At 31.4% G+C, this 14312-nt stretch overlaps 1 protein-coding gene across 1 annotated transcript; it reads right to left on the bottom strand.

Moving 5' to 3' along the window:
• Window positions 1–246: 246 nt before the first annotated feature.
• On the bottom strand, window positions 247–12518 carry LOTGIDRAFT_123167 (hypothetical protein; the record flags this gene model as incomplete). The annotated part of the gene is made up of 12 exons (XM_009060523.1): window positions 247–418; window positions 639–763; window positions 961–1053; window positions 1441–1540; window positions 10111–10202; window positions 10470–10602; window positions 10881–10926; window positions 11060–11124; window positions 11352–11443; window positions 11696–11800; window positions 12032–12095; window positions 12397–12518. Coding segments are annotated over 12 exons (1209 nt in total), but the record flags the coding sequence as incomplete, so codon positions are not given.
• Between the last annotated feature and the right edge of the window lie 1794 nt (window positions 12519–14312).

Here is a 14312-nt window from a genome sequence, read left to right on the forward strand (position 1 = left end):
AACTCGCAGGAAAATCAAGTAAGTAATAAATATATTTTATTTTAAATTTTTTTTACACAAAATTAGATCACAGACAATAAACTTTCACAAGTTTGCAAGTAAAATGTTCCCAGCTTGTGGCATCAAAGGATGGAAACTCGTTTGCCTTAGCTAGACATCTATCATTACAGCTGTACAGTCTGACTAGCTGATGAAGTAGTCAGTATATCTTCTTCTATTTTACGCTCACTAGAGCAAGTCTATCAGTTATGTATTAAGAATTTCCCTGCGGAAAGTCTGACTAGCTAGTGAAGTAGTAGGTATATCTTCAGCTATTACAGGTACACCATCATCTTCCCTCCATTCATCATCATCATCTTCTTCACAGTCTTCTAACTGACACAACAGATTGTCATTTTCATACGTAGGAAAATAATACCTACAATTATTAGAAATATTAAAACCTGAAACATGTTGTTACTCAAAGCGGGGTCAGCCTCTCAGCCATGACAACTTTCGGAAACACAGGCTGAGGCATCAGACTTGTTACTGTCTTATTTCATTGTTTATTATTCTCTAACAGGCACAGTTTTTTTCAAAATGGAATATAGTTGAATTATGTCATGTGACTGGATATTATAATGAAAGTCATATCTTACTGTGGCTGGTCCCAGACAGTTGGCGCCGGTATTCGACTGATATGGTCTGTAGAGTGCATGTGATCTAATAGTTCCTTCTTATCTTGGAATTCTTCCTGACAACCATAACATATACCTTGATACACCTACAAAAATAGCCATATAACAACTTTACCGTAATAAAATATTTCTACTGTTAAAATAGTACTCATCAATTGTAGAGTGAAATAGTACTATCAAAACAGAACTTAAATCATGTTGTTACTTAGAGTTGCACGCTATGCAGACTTTAGATAACGGGCCTATTTCAGCCTGCATCCTACTGATATAGATTATGATATACCTGTCGTCTGATATAGTTGACTAGCTTGACTTTCTGATAAAAATTCAATTTTAACTTCAGTTTGATTTCATGTAGATCAAAATCATGGAGCTCCTTCAAAAGAAAATTAAAAATTTAAAGAGAGAGTGTGTACCTGTTTAAAAAAAAAAACGGGAATTATGATAACATTCTGTCATAGATTCTTGACAAAAATCTTAATCTAAGAATATGTACAGCAAGATATTAAGAAGCTCAAATTGTCAGTCAGCCATGAACACTATTACTGATTAAAAATAAGTACGCTTCTTCAAACAGATGGCGAACCTGTCTCTTTAAAGTGTTAAGGAGTGAAATGAATAAGGTAGTATTAACTCTGGGATAAAGAATATTAATAATCAACTATCTCATTTAATATTGTCCAATCTCTAATCAGGATATTATAAGACTTGAGCCTTAATAAATCATGTTGTTAATTAATAATCAAAATAATCCCCACCCCACCTGCATGTGGTCTCGTAAACAATCTGGAAGACTGGATGAAAATTCACAAAATAAACAAACAGCCTGCGCTCCTGCTTCCTCCTTCCATTTATACCAATCTCTGAAAATATAATATTAAAATAATATAATCAACAGTCAGACAAGTCATGGATCAGTATAGATGTTTCATGTTTTTTCTCTACAAAAACTATTTATACACTAAACTATTTATACACCAGTTCAATGAAATATTCACCAGGCATGTTGGCTTTGACTACTAAAAACAATACCTGAATACATGCTTGTGCTAAGTTACTAAGTTATATATGTAATGACTTCCCACCATAAGGATGAAATGGCCTCTTTTTTATGAGAATATATGAGAATATCATTAGGATGAAATACCTTCATCTCAGAGATAACAATACAACCTACGTCTCTCAGGTAAAATTAACTATGATATAAAATGATTAATCTAAAATCTCTTGCGACCTTTTTAATATGAGATTTTCAAGATTAATCAAGATTTCTCTAATCACGCTATTATACTTTATAGTCTCTTTTAATCAGTCTTCTAGTATAATTTGTTATATTAACAAGAGCTCATCTTCTTACAGAATATAACATCTCAAAGAGAAAGACCACTGAAACCCCCATAATATGTTCTTTGTTAGTACCCCCTCTTGTCTTTGTTACTTGCCGAAGTGAGGACACTGTTGATTAAAAAAAGGAAATAAATGAATGGAGTTTTACATCCTACTTTTCTGCACCATGTGGGTTAATGAATATGGGCAACACCATGCAGGGTGAAATGAGGAAAAGGATGCCAGGACAGCGGCATTAGCCTGCTCTTTTAGATTTTCAACCTGTCGAGGGATCTACTGTTGATAAGAGAATATAAAACTGTAATTATAAGAATAATAATCTTTACGTTTAATACGAGCTAAAATAGCTTCATTAATTTTCAGATTATCCAAACTAACGACTAGTTGTATCATCTCCATACTCATTTCAAATCGTTATAGCTTTGATAATCAATGGTTTGTCTTCTAATTAGCAGTAGAGTCTAATTAATTCAGAATTCATTTTGATATTTTTCAGCCATAATAAAATGAAGGTCTATGAAGTATCTAGTAGATAATTACAATAAAATATTGATCTGAAATCTTAAATAACAATTCATTAAATTATTTTTCAAAATTTATTTCCTTAAATATCTAGTAACATCTAAAAATATATATTTTTAGTCTAGTTATTTTAATATTGCATCTTTTTAATCTACATTGAACTGAATACAGCGCACTTTTACCAATATCCATGTTAAAATTTGCATATTTTCAATCCTCAATAGACTAAATAAAGGACATCTAAGCGTTAGCTTATGGTTCTGACTTAATTTCCTCCATTGACTGATTAAGCTTTCATGTTATTGCTAGTTTTGTTAAAATTTACGTATTTGCTATCTAGAATAGGTTAAATAAAAATTAAGAACACCTTCACTGATATAGCATCAATGTTTTTGCTAGTTTTGTTAAAATTTACATAGACTACATAAATCATGAACCTGACATGAACACCACCACCATGGAAAGACGTAGAACAGAACTATACAGGATCCATGAGCTGAATACTCGTTAGGTATCAACTAATTCATCTGGCTCTTCTACCATCACTAGTCAATTTTATTACATCTACAATAAACACTTTTGCTGTTAATTTTGTTTAAATTGCGTATTTTCAATCGAGCACCAGTGAAATTGCCGTCTACACGTATTGTCTGAGGTGTATATGTAGCTTTTATCTTCTTATATTACCAACTCAAAGTCTTTCACTAATAACAACAGTCTTCTGTTAATCTATTACAAATCAATCTTAAAAATAAAAAAGTTCAAATAGCCTCAAAGAATCTTAGCTCAGGTAAAAAGAATTATGTATCATGTTTTGTCTCCTGGATCTTCTTAAAAGAATTATAACAAAACAAATATAAAAATATAACATCCTAGACACAGTTACAGAAGACAATAGTTTCCAATCGATCATCAATTGATCTTATCAACAAATATGAGGCAATGTCTATAAAGGATATTCTATGATTGATTTTATTTTAAAGGTGACTCTTCTTTTTCAAGCTTGCTCTACCAACCTAATTGAGCTCTATCAGCTGGTAAAGTAAATATTTAGATGACTATACCGATAGCTGAGATTGAGTTCTATCAGCTGGTAAAGTAAATATTTAGATAACTATACAGATAGTTGAAATTGAGCTCTATCAGCTGGTAAAGTTAATATTTAGACTAGTATACAGATAGTTGAAACTGAGCTCTATCAGCTGGTAAAGTCAATATTTAGATAACTATACAGATAGCTGAAATAGAGCTGTATCAGCTGGTAAAGTAAATATTTAGATGACTATACAGATAGCTGAGATTGAGCTCTATCAGCTGGTAAAGTAAATATTTAGATGACTTTACAGATAGTTGAAATAGAGCTGTATCAGCTGGTAAAGTAAATATTTAGATGACTTTACAGATAGCTGAGATTGAGTTCTATCAGCTGGTAAAGTAAATATTTAGATAACTATACAGATAGTTGAAATTGAGCTCTATCAGCTGGTAAAGTTAATATTTAGACTAGTATACAGATAGTTGAAACTGAGCTCTATCAACTGGTAAAGTAAATATTTAGATAACTAAACAGATAGCTGAAATAGAGCTATATCAGCTGGTAAAGTAAATATTTAGATGACTATACAGATAGCTGAGATTGAGCTCTATCAGATGGTAAGTAAATATTTTGATAACTATACAGATAGTTGAAATTGAGCTCTATCAGCTGGTAAAGTTAATATTTAGACTAGTATACAGATAGTTGAAGCTGAGCTCTATCAACTGGTAAAGTAAATATTTAGATAACTAAACAGATAGCTGAAATAGAGCTGTATCAGCTGGTAAAGTTAATATTTAGATAACTATACAGACAGCTGAAATTGAGCTCTATCAGCTGGTAAAGTAAATATTCAGATGACTATACAGATAGCTGAAATTGGGCTCCATCAGCTGGTAAGTAAATATTTTGATAACTATACAGATAGATGAAATTGAGCTCTATCAGCTGGTAAAGTAAATATTTAGATGAAATTGAGCTGTATCAGCTGGTAAAGTAAATATTTAGATGAAATTGAGCTCTATCAGCTGGTAAAGTTAATATTTAGACTAGTATACAGATAGCTGAAATAGAGCTGTATCAGCTGGTAAAGTTAATATTTAGATAACTATACAGACAGCTGAAATTGAGCTCTATCAGCTGGTAAAGTAAATATTCAGATGACTATACAGATAGCTGAAATTGGGCTCCATCAGCTGATAAGTAAATATTTTGATAACTATACAGATAGATGAAATTGAGCTCTATCGGCTGGTAAAGTAAATATTTAGATGAAACTGAGCTCTATCAGCTGGTAAAGTAAATATTTAGATGAAATTGAGCTCTATCAGCTGGTAAAGTAAATATTTAGATGAAATTGAGCTCTATCAGCTGGTAAAGTAAATATTTAGATGAAATTGAGCTCTATCAGCTGATAAAGTAAATATTTAGATGAAATTGAGCTCTATCAGCTGATAAAGTAAATATTAAGATGAAATTGAGCTCTATCAGCTGATAAAGTAAATATTAAGATGAAATTGAGCTCTATCAGCTGATAAAGTAAATATTTAGATGAAATTGAGCTCTATCAGCTGATAAAGTAAATATTTAGATGAAATTGAGCTCTATCAGCTGGTAAAGTAAATATTTATATGAAATTGAGCTCTATCAGCTGATAAAGTAAATATTTAGATGAAATTGAGCTCTATCAGCTGATAAAGTAAATATTTAGATGAAATTGAGCTCTATCAGCTGATAAAGTAAATATTTAGATGTGATAAAGTAAATATTTAGATGAAATTGAGCTCTATCAGCTGGTAAAGTAAATATTTAGATGAAATTGAGCTCTATCAGCTGGTAAAGTAAATATCTAGATGAAATTGAGCTCAATCAGCTGGTAATTCAAACAACTACAATAATAATATTTTCTCTGATAAAATAGTACAGATAGCTGAAATGTGTTTAAGATTTAATGGATTGAAGTTTGGATAAGTGCATGTCGAGTTTACTTTGTTACCAGCTATTAGAATAGTTTCATGTCTACCTCATTGATTATATCACCTTGTAGGTAGACTTTAACTCAGTCTATGATTAAGATCTGTCTGTTTTCTCCCTGTCATTAGACATGACTTAAAGACTTTGTTTCAACATAATAACAGGGAAATTGATTATTTTCCGGTCGACGCCAAGTTATATAAAGAAGTCTAACTTCAACTGACAGTTGACAAGTCAGGTAATCAAGTAAGTACATTAGTTTCTTCCTTAGATTCTTAAATTTTGGTAATATTGTCTCAAAACTAAATTGTGTTAAAACAAATTTTCTTTAAACTTAAAACAATCTAATCTATTTGCAAGTCTCTATGTTTGGCTTTGGGTTTTCTTTTTTTTTTTCTTGGTCAAATTGTTCAAAATTTAAAACTATGAAATATTATGTCAAACAAGGTGTATTTTATACTTATTTGTGTTAAAAACATTGTTTTCTTCAAACTTAATAAAACCTAATTACAAAGCTAGTCTGTATGTTTGGTTTGAGGTTTTTTTTCAGCAGTGTAGTAACCTATTCTCGAACGGTCTTAGCGCTAGGATATCCCAGAAACAATGTTAGAAGCTAAGACTCTGGGAAATCCTAGCTTTAAAATCTTTTCAAAAATATGCAAAAAAAAAAAAAAAAAAAAAATGAAACTCTTAATCCAGATCTGGGCGCCGTTCTACAAATAATCTAATGATAAGAATTTAACTTTGAGAAATACAAGACTTGATTGAAATTGTTTGTGAAACGGGATGAAACATTTTAATCAAATTGAACTGAATAAGATAATAAGATAGAGGTGAATCTACCCTTTTTGTTATAATCTTCTTCAAATAATTTACCTTCATATCAGAATCTGTTTGAATATTTCGAAATCAAAGGACTAAATTCTAATTTGGATTGACATTATATTTTTCAAACATCAAAAATCTCCAGTCAGCTTTGATTAATGTCAGATTGTCAATTTGGAAGTTAACAGAAAGATCATAATCAGACGTAAGGTGCTAATAAAAATCAGGTGAAAATGAGAAAGCTAATTGATGCTAATAATTAATTATTATTATTATCAAATAGACTTTTTTAAACTGCTGATTTTTGTCAAGTTCTTTGACTCAAGATTTTATATCAGTCATTAAACAGGTGAAAATGATAACAGATAATTAACGATAATATTGATAATTAGTGGCAGTAATTAATTAATTAACAAAAAAATATATCCTAATATTGGTGATATACTTTTTAATCTTTTGAATTTCATCAGGCACTTGGTGGATTACTTTGACTTCAGCCACACCATTGTAGAAGGTATTATGTTATGATATAAGATAGGTTATCGTGCCAGGCAGGGTATACTTACTCTTCTAGTCACCTGATACCACTATTCATTATAAAATACTTATTCACATATTATTGATATACTTCCTCATATGAAAAGTTCATTAGCTGCTACCAATGTTTCACCAATATGTTGCTTTGGATTTTGAATTAGTTTTGCTGTTTGGATTGTTAGTACTTGGTTTTTATTTGTAGATTAGTTAAGTTAGATTTCTGACTTTTATATTCAGGTCTGACAGCAAATTTGAATATTTTTAAATGAAATGCTAATAGTAATGCTTATCTCTAAATGACCTTTTTTTTCAGTCATTCATATACATTGAAATCTTAAAACATTGATTGAAAACGACACAAATGAAGACATGGCAATATCTTTTCGGAAGTTTTTTCATTGGGGGAAAATTTTAAAAAGATTTGGAGCTAAGAGACTTTAAGAGAGAGTTCTTTTGTATTGAAAATGGTGTTTATGCACAATAATTAAACGTATTGTAAAGAAGAGATTGACATCGAAAGTTTTTCTATTTGAAGAATTGAGAGCTAAGAAACAGTAAATTTGAAAGCAAGACATTGTAGAAGTATAAATCCGTAGTATAGAAGCTGTGTGTTAGTCACCTTCAGAGAGGAAACCAGGACCGGTGAAACAAGATCAGTTGTCGAAAATATAACATTTATCAAAATGACGTCCATGGAGTTTTTCAATTTGACCGATGAAACTTGTCACATTCGTCTGAACAAAGCCGAACTACCCATCGTTTTATTCTGTTCCTTCATTTTGAATGTGTTGGCCATGATAAATCTGACACATCTAGCCAAATCCATGAAGAGTAAAAATCTTTGGTTGTTGGTGTTTTTAGCTGCCAATGATATGTTTTCGTCTGTAACACTATTAACGGCCATCATGGCAAATATTTTTACGTGTAACATGTTCCGGTCAAATATCTTCTGTGAAATTTTAGGATTTTTTGGGATTACAAGTTTTGGATTAAGTATTAACCTTATTGGACTGATTAGCATTGAGAGATTTTTAATGGTGGTTTTTCCCATTTATCATCATACCAAGTTAACCATTCAGAAATTATTTATGGGGCTTGCGGTTTGTGTAGTAATAAACATGACCTTAGTCGGGCTGCCATTTTTTAACGTCGGAGCTCCTTATATTTATTATAACGACAACAAATTCTGTGCCTTTCATTGGTCGGCCTGGGGTCAAGAGAACGCGACTCACGCCACCCTTGTGTTGTTCAACGGAATCTACATGACCTTTCTCGTTGTTATAGTAGTACTCTCAAACATAGCAACTTATATCAAACTGCGTAAGAGGGCTCGTATCTTCAATGGAATGCATTTTGCAGCATCTGTTGGACAAAACAAAGCCAATAAGTTTTCCTTGCTAATCAAAGTTGTAGCCATTGTCAATTGTATCTGTACCTTGCCATTCAGTGTAAGTATAAGTATGTTATTTCATATTTTTACTGTGTCTTGTGTATTAATCACGCTCTTCGCAAGAGTCGAAATCCTTTTCACCCCAATCTCCAGATTTTTCACCCCCATCTCTAGAATTTTCCAGGCCTGTCTCTAGATTTAGGCCAGTTTACATGTATGTGTAGTTTAAGAAATATTTTAATTTAATAAATATTCAGGACTCAATTTTTTTGTTGACATTTAACAGTGGATGCAGTAATACATACAAAATTTAGCAAAACTCTTAAGAACTGTTTAGGTTAATGACTTGATTTATAAAAATCTGTCTGATGATAAAGTAATAATCATAGAACAATATCCCTTAGAGAAATTCTGCTTCTAGCTAAAACTTCAATATTAATCAATATTATACTAATGGACAAATTATCAAGGTTTCAATTTACAGACAGAAATAATTCAAAATCTAAAAAATTTTAAAATTGTTAATTAAAGATAAAAAAAATATCATATTGTTAATGTTCTCATTAGGCAAACCTTTCCAATTTCTTTAAGATTTTAATTAGATTTATCTTTGATTAGCATTCAAATTTTTTGAAGATAAAATTTTTAAAAATCTCAGAATTTCTTTACATGCATTAGGACACAATGAATAATCAATATTTAAAACAATGACAACATTAAAAGCAGACTTTACTGAGTTGGCAGGTGGGTGTTTTAAGTTCAAATCCTTTGAGGCAAAACAAATTCGATATTCTAGAGTAGGGTTTCTCAAGTAAATAAGCTGAAGTGACACTTTCATTGTTTGAAATTGCTAAAGCACCACAGTCCTTCGCGAATCCCCTGCCCGCACCACCCTATTTGCTTTGTAATATTTATTGTAAAAATCATTGTAATGTTTATTTCAGATTAAAATTATCATCGACTACAGTAATAAGAAAAATCATATCGAAGGTTTAGAAGATAGCATAACGAGCATCCTTCTCTTTCTAACCCCCATAATAAACCCTTTCCTATACCTCATCTTTAATAAAGCCTACAGACAAAACTTAATTCGTCCATTACGAAAGTTACCTCCCCTTAAAAATTGTCAGACCAGTAAGATAGCTCCTCAGACGGTAACCAACGAAACACAAGTTTGATTGATAGAAGGGATGAATTAATATGTACCCATATATCAAGAAACATTGTGGACTCTATGAAGGGTGTTTAGAGGTGACAAACCTAAATACCAAACAGACATTATTAGCTATGTGGACTCTCAGAAAGGGATGTTGAGTGGGCAAACCTTAATACCACACAAACAGTATTAGCTATGTGGACTCTCAGAAAGGGATGTTGAGTTGATAAAGCTAAATACCAAATAAATATTATTAGCTATGTGAACTCTCTGAAAGGGATGTTGAGTTGATAAAGCTAAATACCAAATAAACATTATTAGCTATGTGAACTCTCTGAAAGGGATGTTGAGTTGATAAAGCTAAATACCAAATAAACATTATTAACTATGTGGACTCTATGAAGACAAGTTGACAAACCTAAATATTAACTATGTAGACTTGTTTATGAGGGTTTGTAAATTTTGTTGTTTTGTGATTTATTGAACTGTGATTATTCTATATACGGTATAAATTGTCTTTCTGGAATTAAAAATATTTTTATTAGTTTGGTTATGTTTCTCATTGCCTCAAGCCTTGCACTGGCAAGTGAACCCCACTCATTTCCAAAACTAACTGTCCTGATAATATCCAAGACATATAACTTACGTAATGTTCTGTTCTTCTGTCTCATCCTCTATATCTGTATTATTATCTCCATCATCTTCTGTATGTATTTCTTCCCAGTTCTTTCCCAATTCCTGTTGAAAATTAACAAAAAAAACTGTTGAAATATTTAATGTGGAAGTCTTGCAGATTTTCAAGTGTAAAAGATACATGAAAATGCTGACCTGATATCTGACAGTGGCATCATGAATTTTTTTAGACTTTCAGGAACCGAGGATATATATCCATGTCACAATCCATAGACTGACAAAATCATTACGGTAGACATGAGAAGAGTCATATCCATTCTTGATCATTCAAGGTAAAAATTGAAAACGAAAATAAATAAAACTGATTCCTACCAAATAATTTATAATATAATATTTGTCATATTTTCTGTTATTAGATTTTATTTTACGATGTAGTTTCTTTCTCATGTGTTCTTTCAGTGAAGTTTTATCTTTGAATATTTTTTCACAATATAGACACTGCAAGCTGCAATTAAAACAGAAAACAATGATGCTTAACCTATTTTGAAGAAGAAAAAAAAACAACCATTTTCTCCAAAGATAACAGCTTAAAGAAGGTCTCAAGGATCCTTTATACCAGCTTGATTCTTGTCCAAACCTTTTTGACAATAATTTTACAAGAATAACAACTTACATTCTTGAAGATACAGACTATTTGTACCTTTCAAAACCTATCCATAGTTACCTTAACTATGCTATGCACTGTCAAAATGTGGAGATTAGAAAAAGTGAAATAATTCTTACTTGTTTAACATAGTTTGTAATTCTGTCATAAATTCATTAGAATATACTAAAAATAGAAATAATACATTTTACAATTTTATATTTTAACTTTCATTTTTAAATAATAAAATGGCGTACCACTGTTTCATGTGTAAGAATTACCCAGCTCATCACAAGAAAGATATTAAAAGAGAAATTACCTATATTATCAGGCTGTCCAATATTAAAGTTGTGGTCTGTAGCCATATGATTTATCATCGAACTTCTGAAAAAATGCAAAGCAAAGCCTTTCAAAACATACACAAAAATACACAGGAGATAAGAAATCATAGTAGTGTATGATCGAAATAGATTGTGTTTGTTTGCCATACATTGGTATTTCAACTACTAACCCAAAATAGTTTTCAACAAAAAAGATAGCTGCATAAATTCTAATAATTACTTAGGATTGATTATTCATTGCTATAATTTAATCTTTGAATTGAAACCAACCTGTTGCCAGTGAAATGTTCTTTACAAAATAAACACTGAGCATTGAAAGAGTTGTCTTCTCTTTCTTTCTGTTGACTGGCCAGAACTTCTTCCTACAAAAAATATCATTTTACTAATTTCATTATCATCTAAAATTAATATTGAAAATCTTCAAAGCACAAAACCACTGAAGCCTGGAGAGTGCTGTTTTCTGTACCCTTTTCTTTCAAAGCTGTGAAAATGTGCAGGTTTTTAGACTTTTATGTGACTCTAAAGAGCATCAAAAAGAAAGTTTTTGTTAATAGATTGAACTTAGAATAGAAAGATTGCTGTCATATCTAAGGGGAGTAACAAACTTTCTTTACCAGTTTTTGTTTTTGAAGAAATTGTCGTAAATCTTTGTCTTCAGGTAAAACATCACATAATAAATAATATTCTTCTTTAGGGTCTGAAATGGAAGAATAAATATACTCTGGAGTCTTTCAGGCAATGTGGACATTAGTGTAGAAGTGTATCTACCCCAGAAGAGCCCCAAAATATTTTAAAATTTGATTAACCGATGCTTGAAACAGTCTGATTATTGAAGGGAGGGAAGAAAGAATGACGACATCAATGAAAGATTTTGATATTTTCCAAGGATTTAAGGAATTAAAATATATATTATATATATTACCTGTATCTTTAATATCAGTATTAGTTACTATCACAGAACAATAATCAGTAATCGGTTGTTCTTTTAGTCTTTTCTTCCAATAATCTATATACCTGAGATACATCAGAAATTTATAAATTATAACAAATTAACATTTGAAAAACAGTCTTAAACACCTAAATTTAGCTAGGATCATGCATATCAATCATTAATCAAATTAATGTTTTTACAGTCTAATACTAGACACTCTAGCTTATAGTAATGGTGCTAGGTGTTACACAATTTCATGAAAAAATACACACAGGGTCAGAATTACATCTGAACTGGCCCAAATCTTAATCCACATCAATTCTTGCCCTTTTACATGACAAAGATGTCTTGGATGACAAAATTAATTTATTCTGTATGTTTTACCTTCTAAAATTTGATATTAAATTTACATCTGCGATCACAAATTTATGTTTGACAACCAGATGAGCCAGAAGATCGTCTTTTTTCTCTGTAATCTGGTAAACTTCATCACAGAACAGACAGGGGCATGCCCCAACGTCAACCCCACCCGACAGATAACTATTTCTGATATCATCTAAGTGTAGGGTCTCCAATACAGGTTTATCAGAAGACCCTGAAGCTGAAAAAAAAAAAAATAAAAATTTGATTTTAGAATCACATATTATTCCATCACCTTCAAATGTCAGAAATAAAACAGAGTGTTACATCCTACTATTTTCCACCTGATTGCTCTCACGGCAGACAGTGTCATTGACGTGTGCTATGAGGGAAATTTTGACAGGGCAATCACTGATTGTGAAGTACGTGCTTGGAATGGGCACAATAGATGATCAACTACAAGAATGGCTTTGACAGCCACTTGAGCTAACGCTCGTCAATCTTTAGAAGGAAATACGCGAATAAATAAGCATAATAAATTAGCGAAATCGTTTATTTAGAAAAAAAATTAAAATAGCAAAATTTACATTCCATGGAGGCTGCCATCTTGAATTTTATAATTTGTAACCACCATCACTATCAAAACGTACCCACTTTCAAAAGAGTGTGTACAGTCATTATGATTAATTTTTAGGCTTGCTGAGTAAGAAATACATCCATAGGTGTTCTAGATTCAATTTATAGTACAGAAATCAAATTGCATTTTGAATATTAATTCGCAAGTGGTTACGAAACATGTATTTATCTCTGGATAGTGTCGACTACTATATTTGATACTCTCGGTTATCATGTACGATCAATATCTCGTCACGTGACAAAAACATTATAATGGCAAGTGAGAAGTAGCATGTTTATTTTCATGCCATATGAACAGCTCAATGGAGTGATCAGATTATAATTTAGTGGCAAGAATTGAGGAAATGATAAAGAATTCAAAATGGCAGAACGGTTTTCATGGAGGGCTACGAGTGCACTTAATAAATACGGAATTTGTAAGTATGATGATTCGTCACTTCCACTCTACTGTCACTGCAATGTACTTTGTAGACTAACAGTAGCTTGACATGAGATTTGACAGTTGAATGAATGTTATTAAGGGATGGGGTGTCAGTCGTTTTGACTCGTTGTTTACAGCCCATTGTTTACTGACGGAGATAAACCCCTTAAGGAAAAATGAACAATTGGCTATGAATAGAAATGATAGACCCCTGTAGGCTGATTATAAGTATAATAAGGCAGCATATATCTGTGAAGGTTTATGTCATACAATAATCATAATGTAACATATAATTATGCAGGATGTTAAGGCCCTACACCTTTGAGTTTGAGGATATTATCGGGGAATGTGTTGTAATAAATGTGTATTTCCTCATTTTTTTCTACACACAAATGACGAAAACTCTTAAACACCAAAATACTAAAATTTTATCAATGGCATTTTAATTTAGGAGTAGGCCTACTTATCGTTAGCAAGTTACCCACTTAAATAATCTTATATGATCTAGTTAATGTTTATCCCCCACTCCCCTCCAAGACACACTTCCCTGGCACACTTCCCTGACACACTTCCCTGGCACACTTCCCTGGCACACTTCCCTGGCACACTTCCCTGACCCCTCCCCTAATAAATAATAAGATGTTCATAATTGATTCTTGATCTTTAAATAATAAAACTTTATTAGCAATATATTGTTTGATTGCATTGATTATGGTTATTGATTATTGATTTTTATCAATAATTGATTGATCAGTCAAATCATTGTGTGATCATTAATAGAGATTCCTGATAACACCAGTAATTATTAAGACATCACTCTCTCACTCATCAATAGTTGTTTTTATTGATTTTAGTGATCAATGATTGATCATAATGTACACAG

This window comes from Lottia gigantea (assembly GCF_000327385.1).
Source record: "Lottia gigantea unplaced genomic scaffold LOTGIsca_43, whole genome shotgun sequence".
Lineage (NCBI taxonomy): Eukaryota > Metazoa > Mollusca > Gastropoda > Lottiidae > Lottia > Lottia gigantea.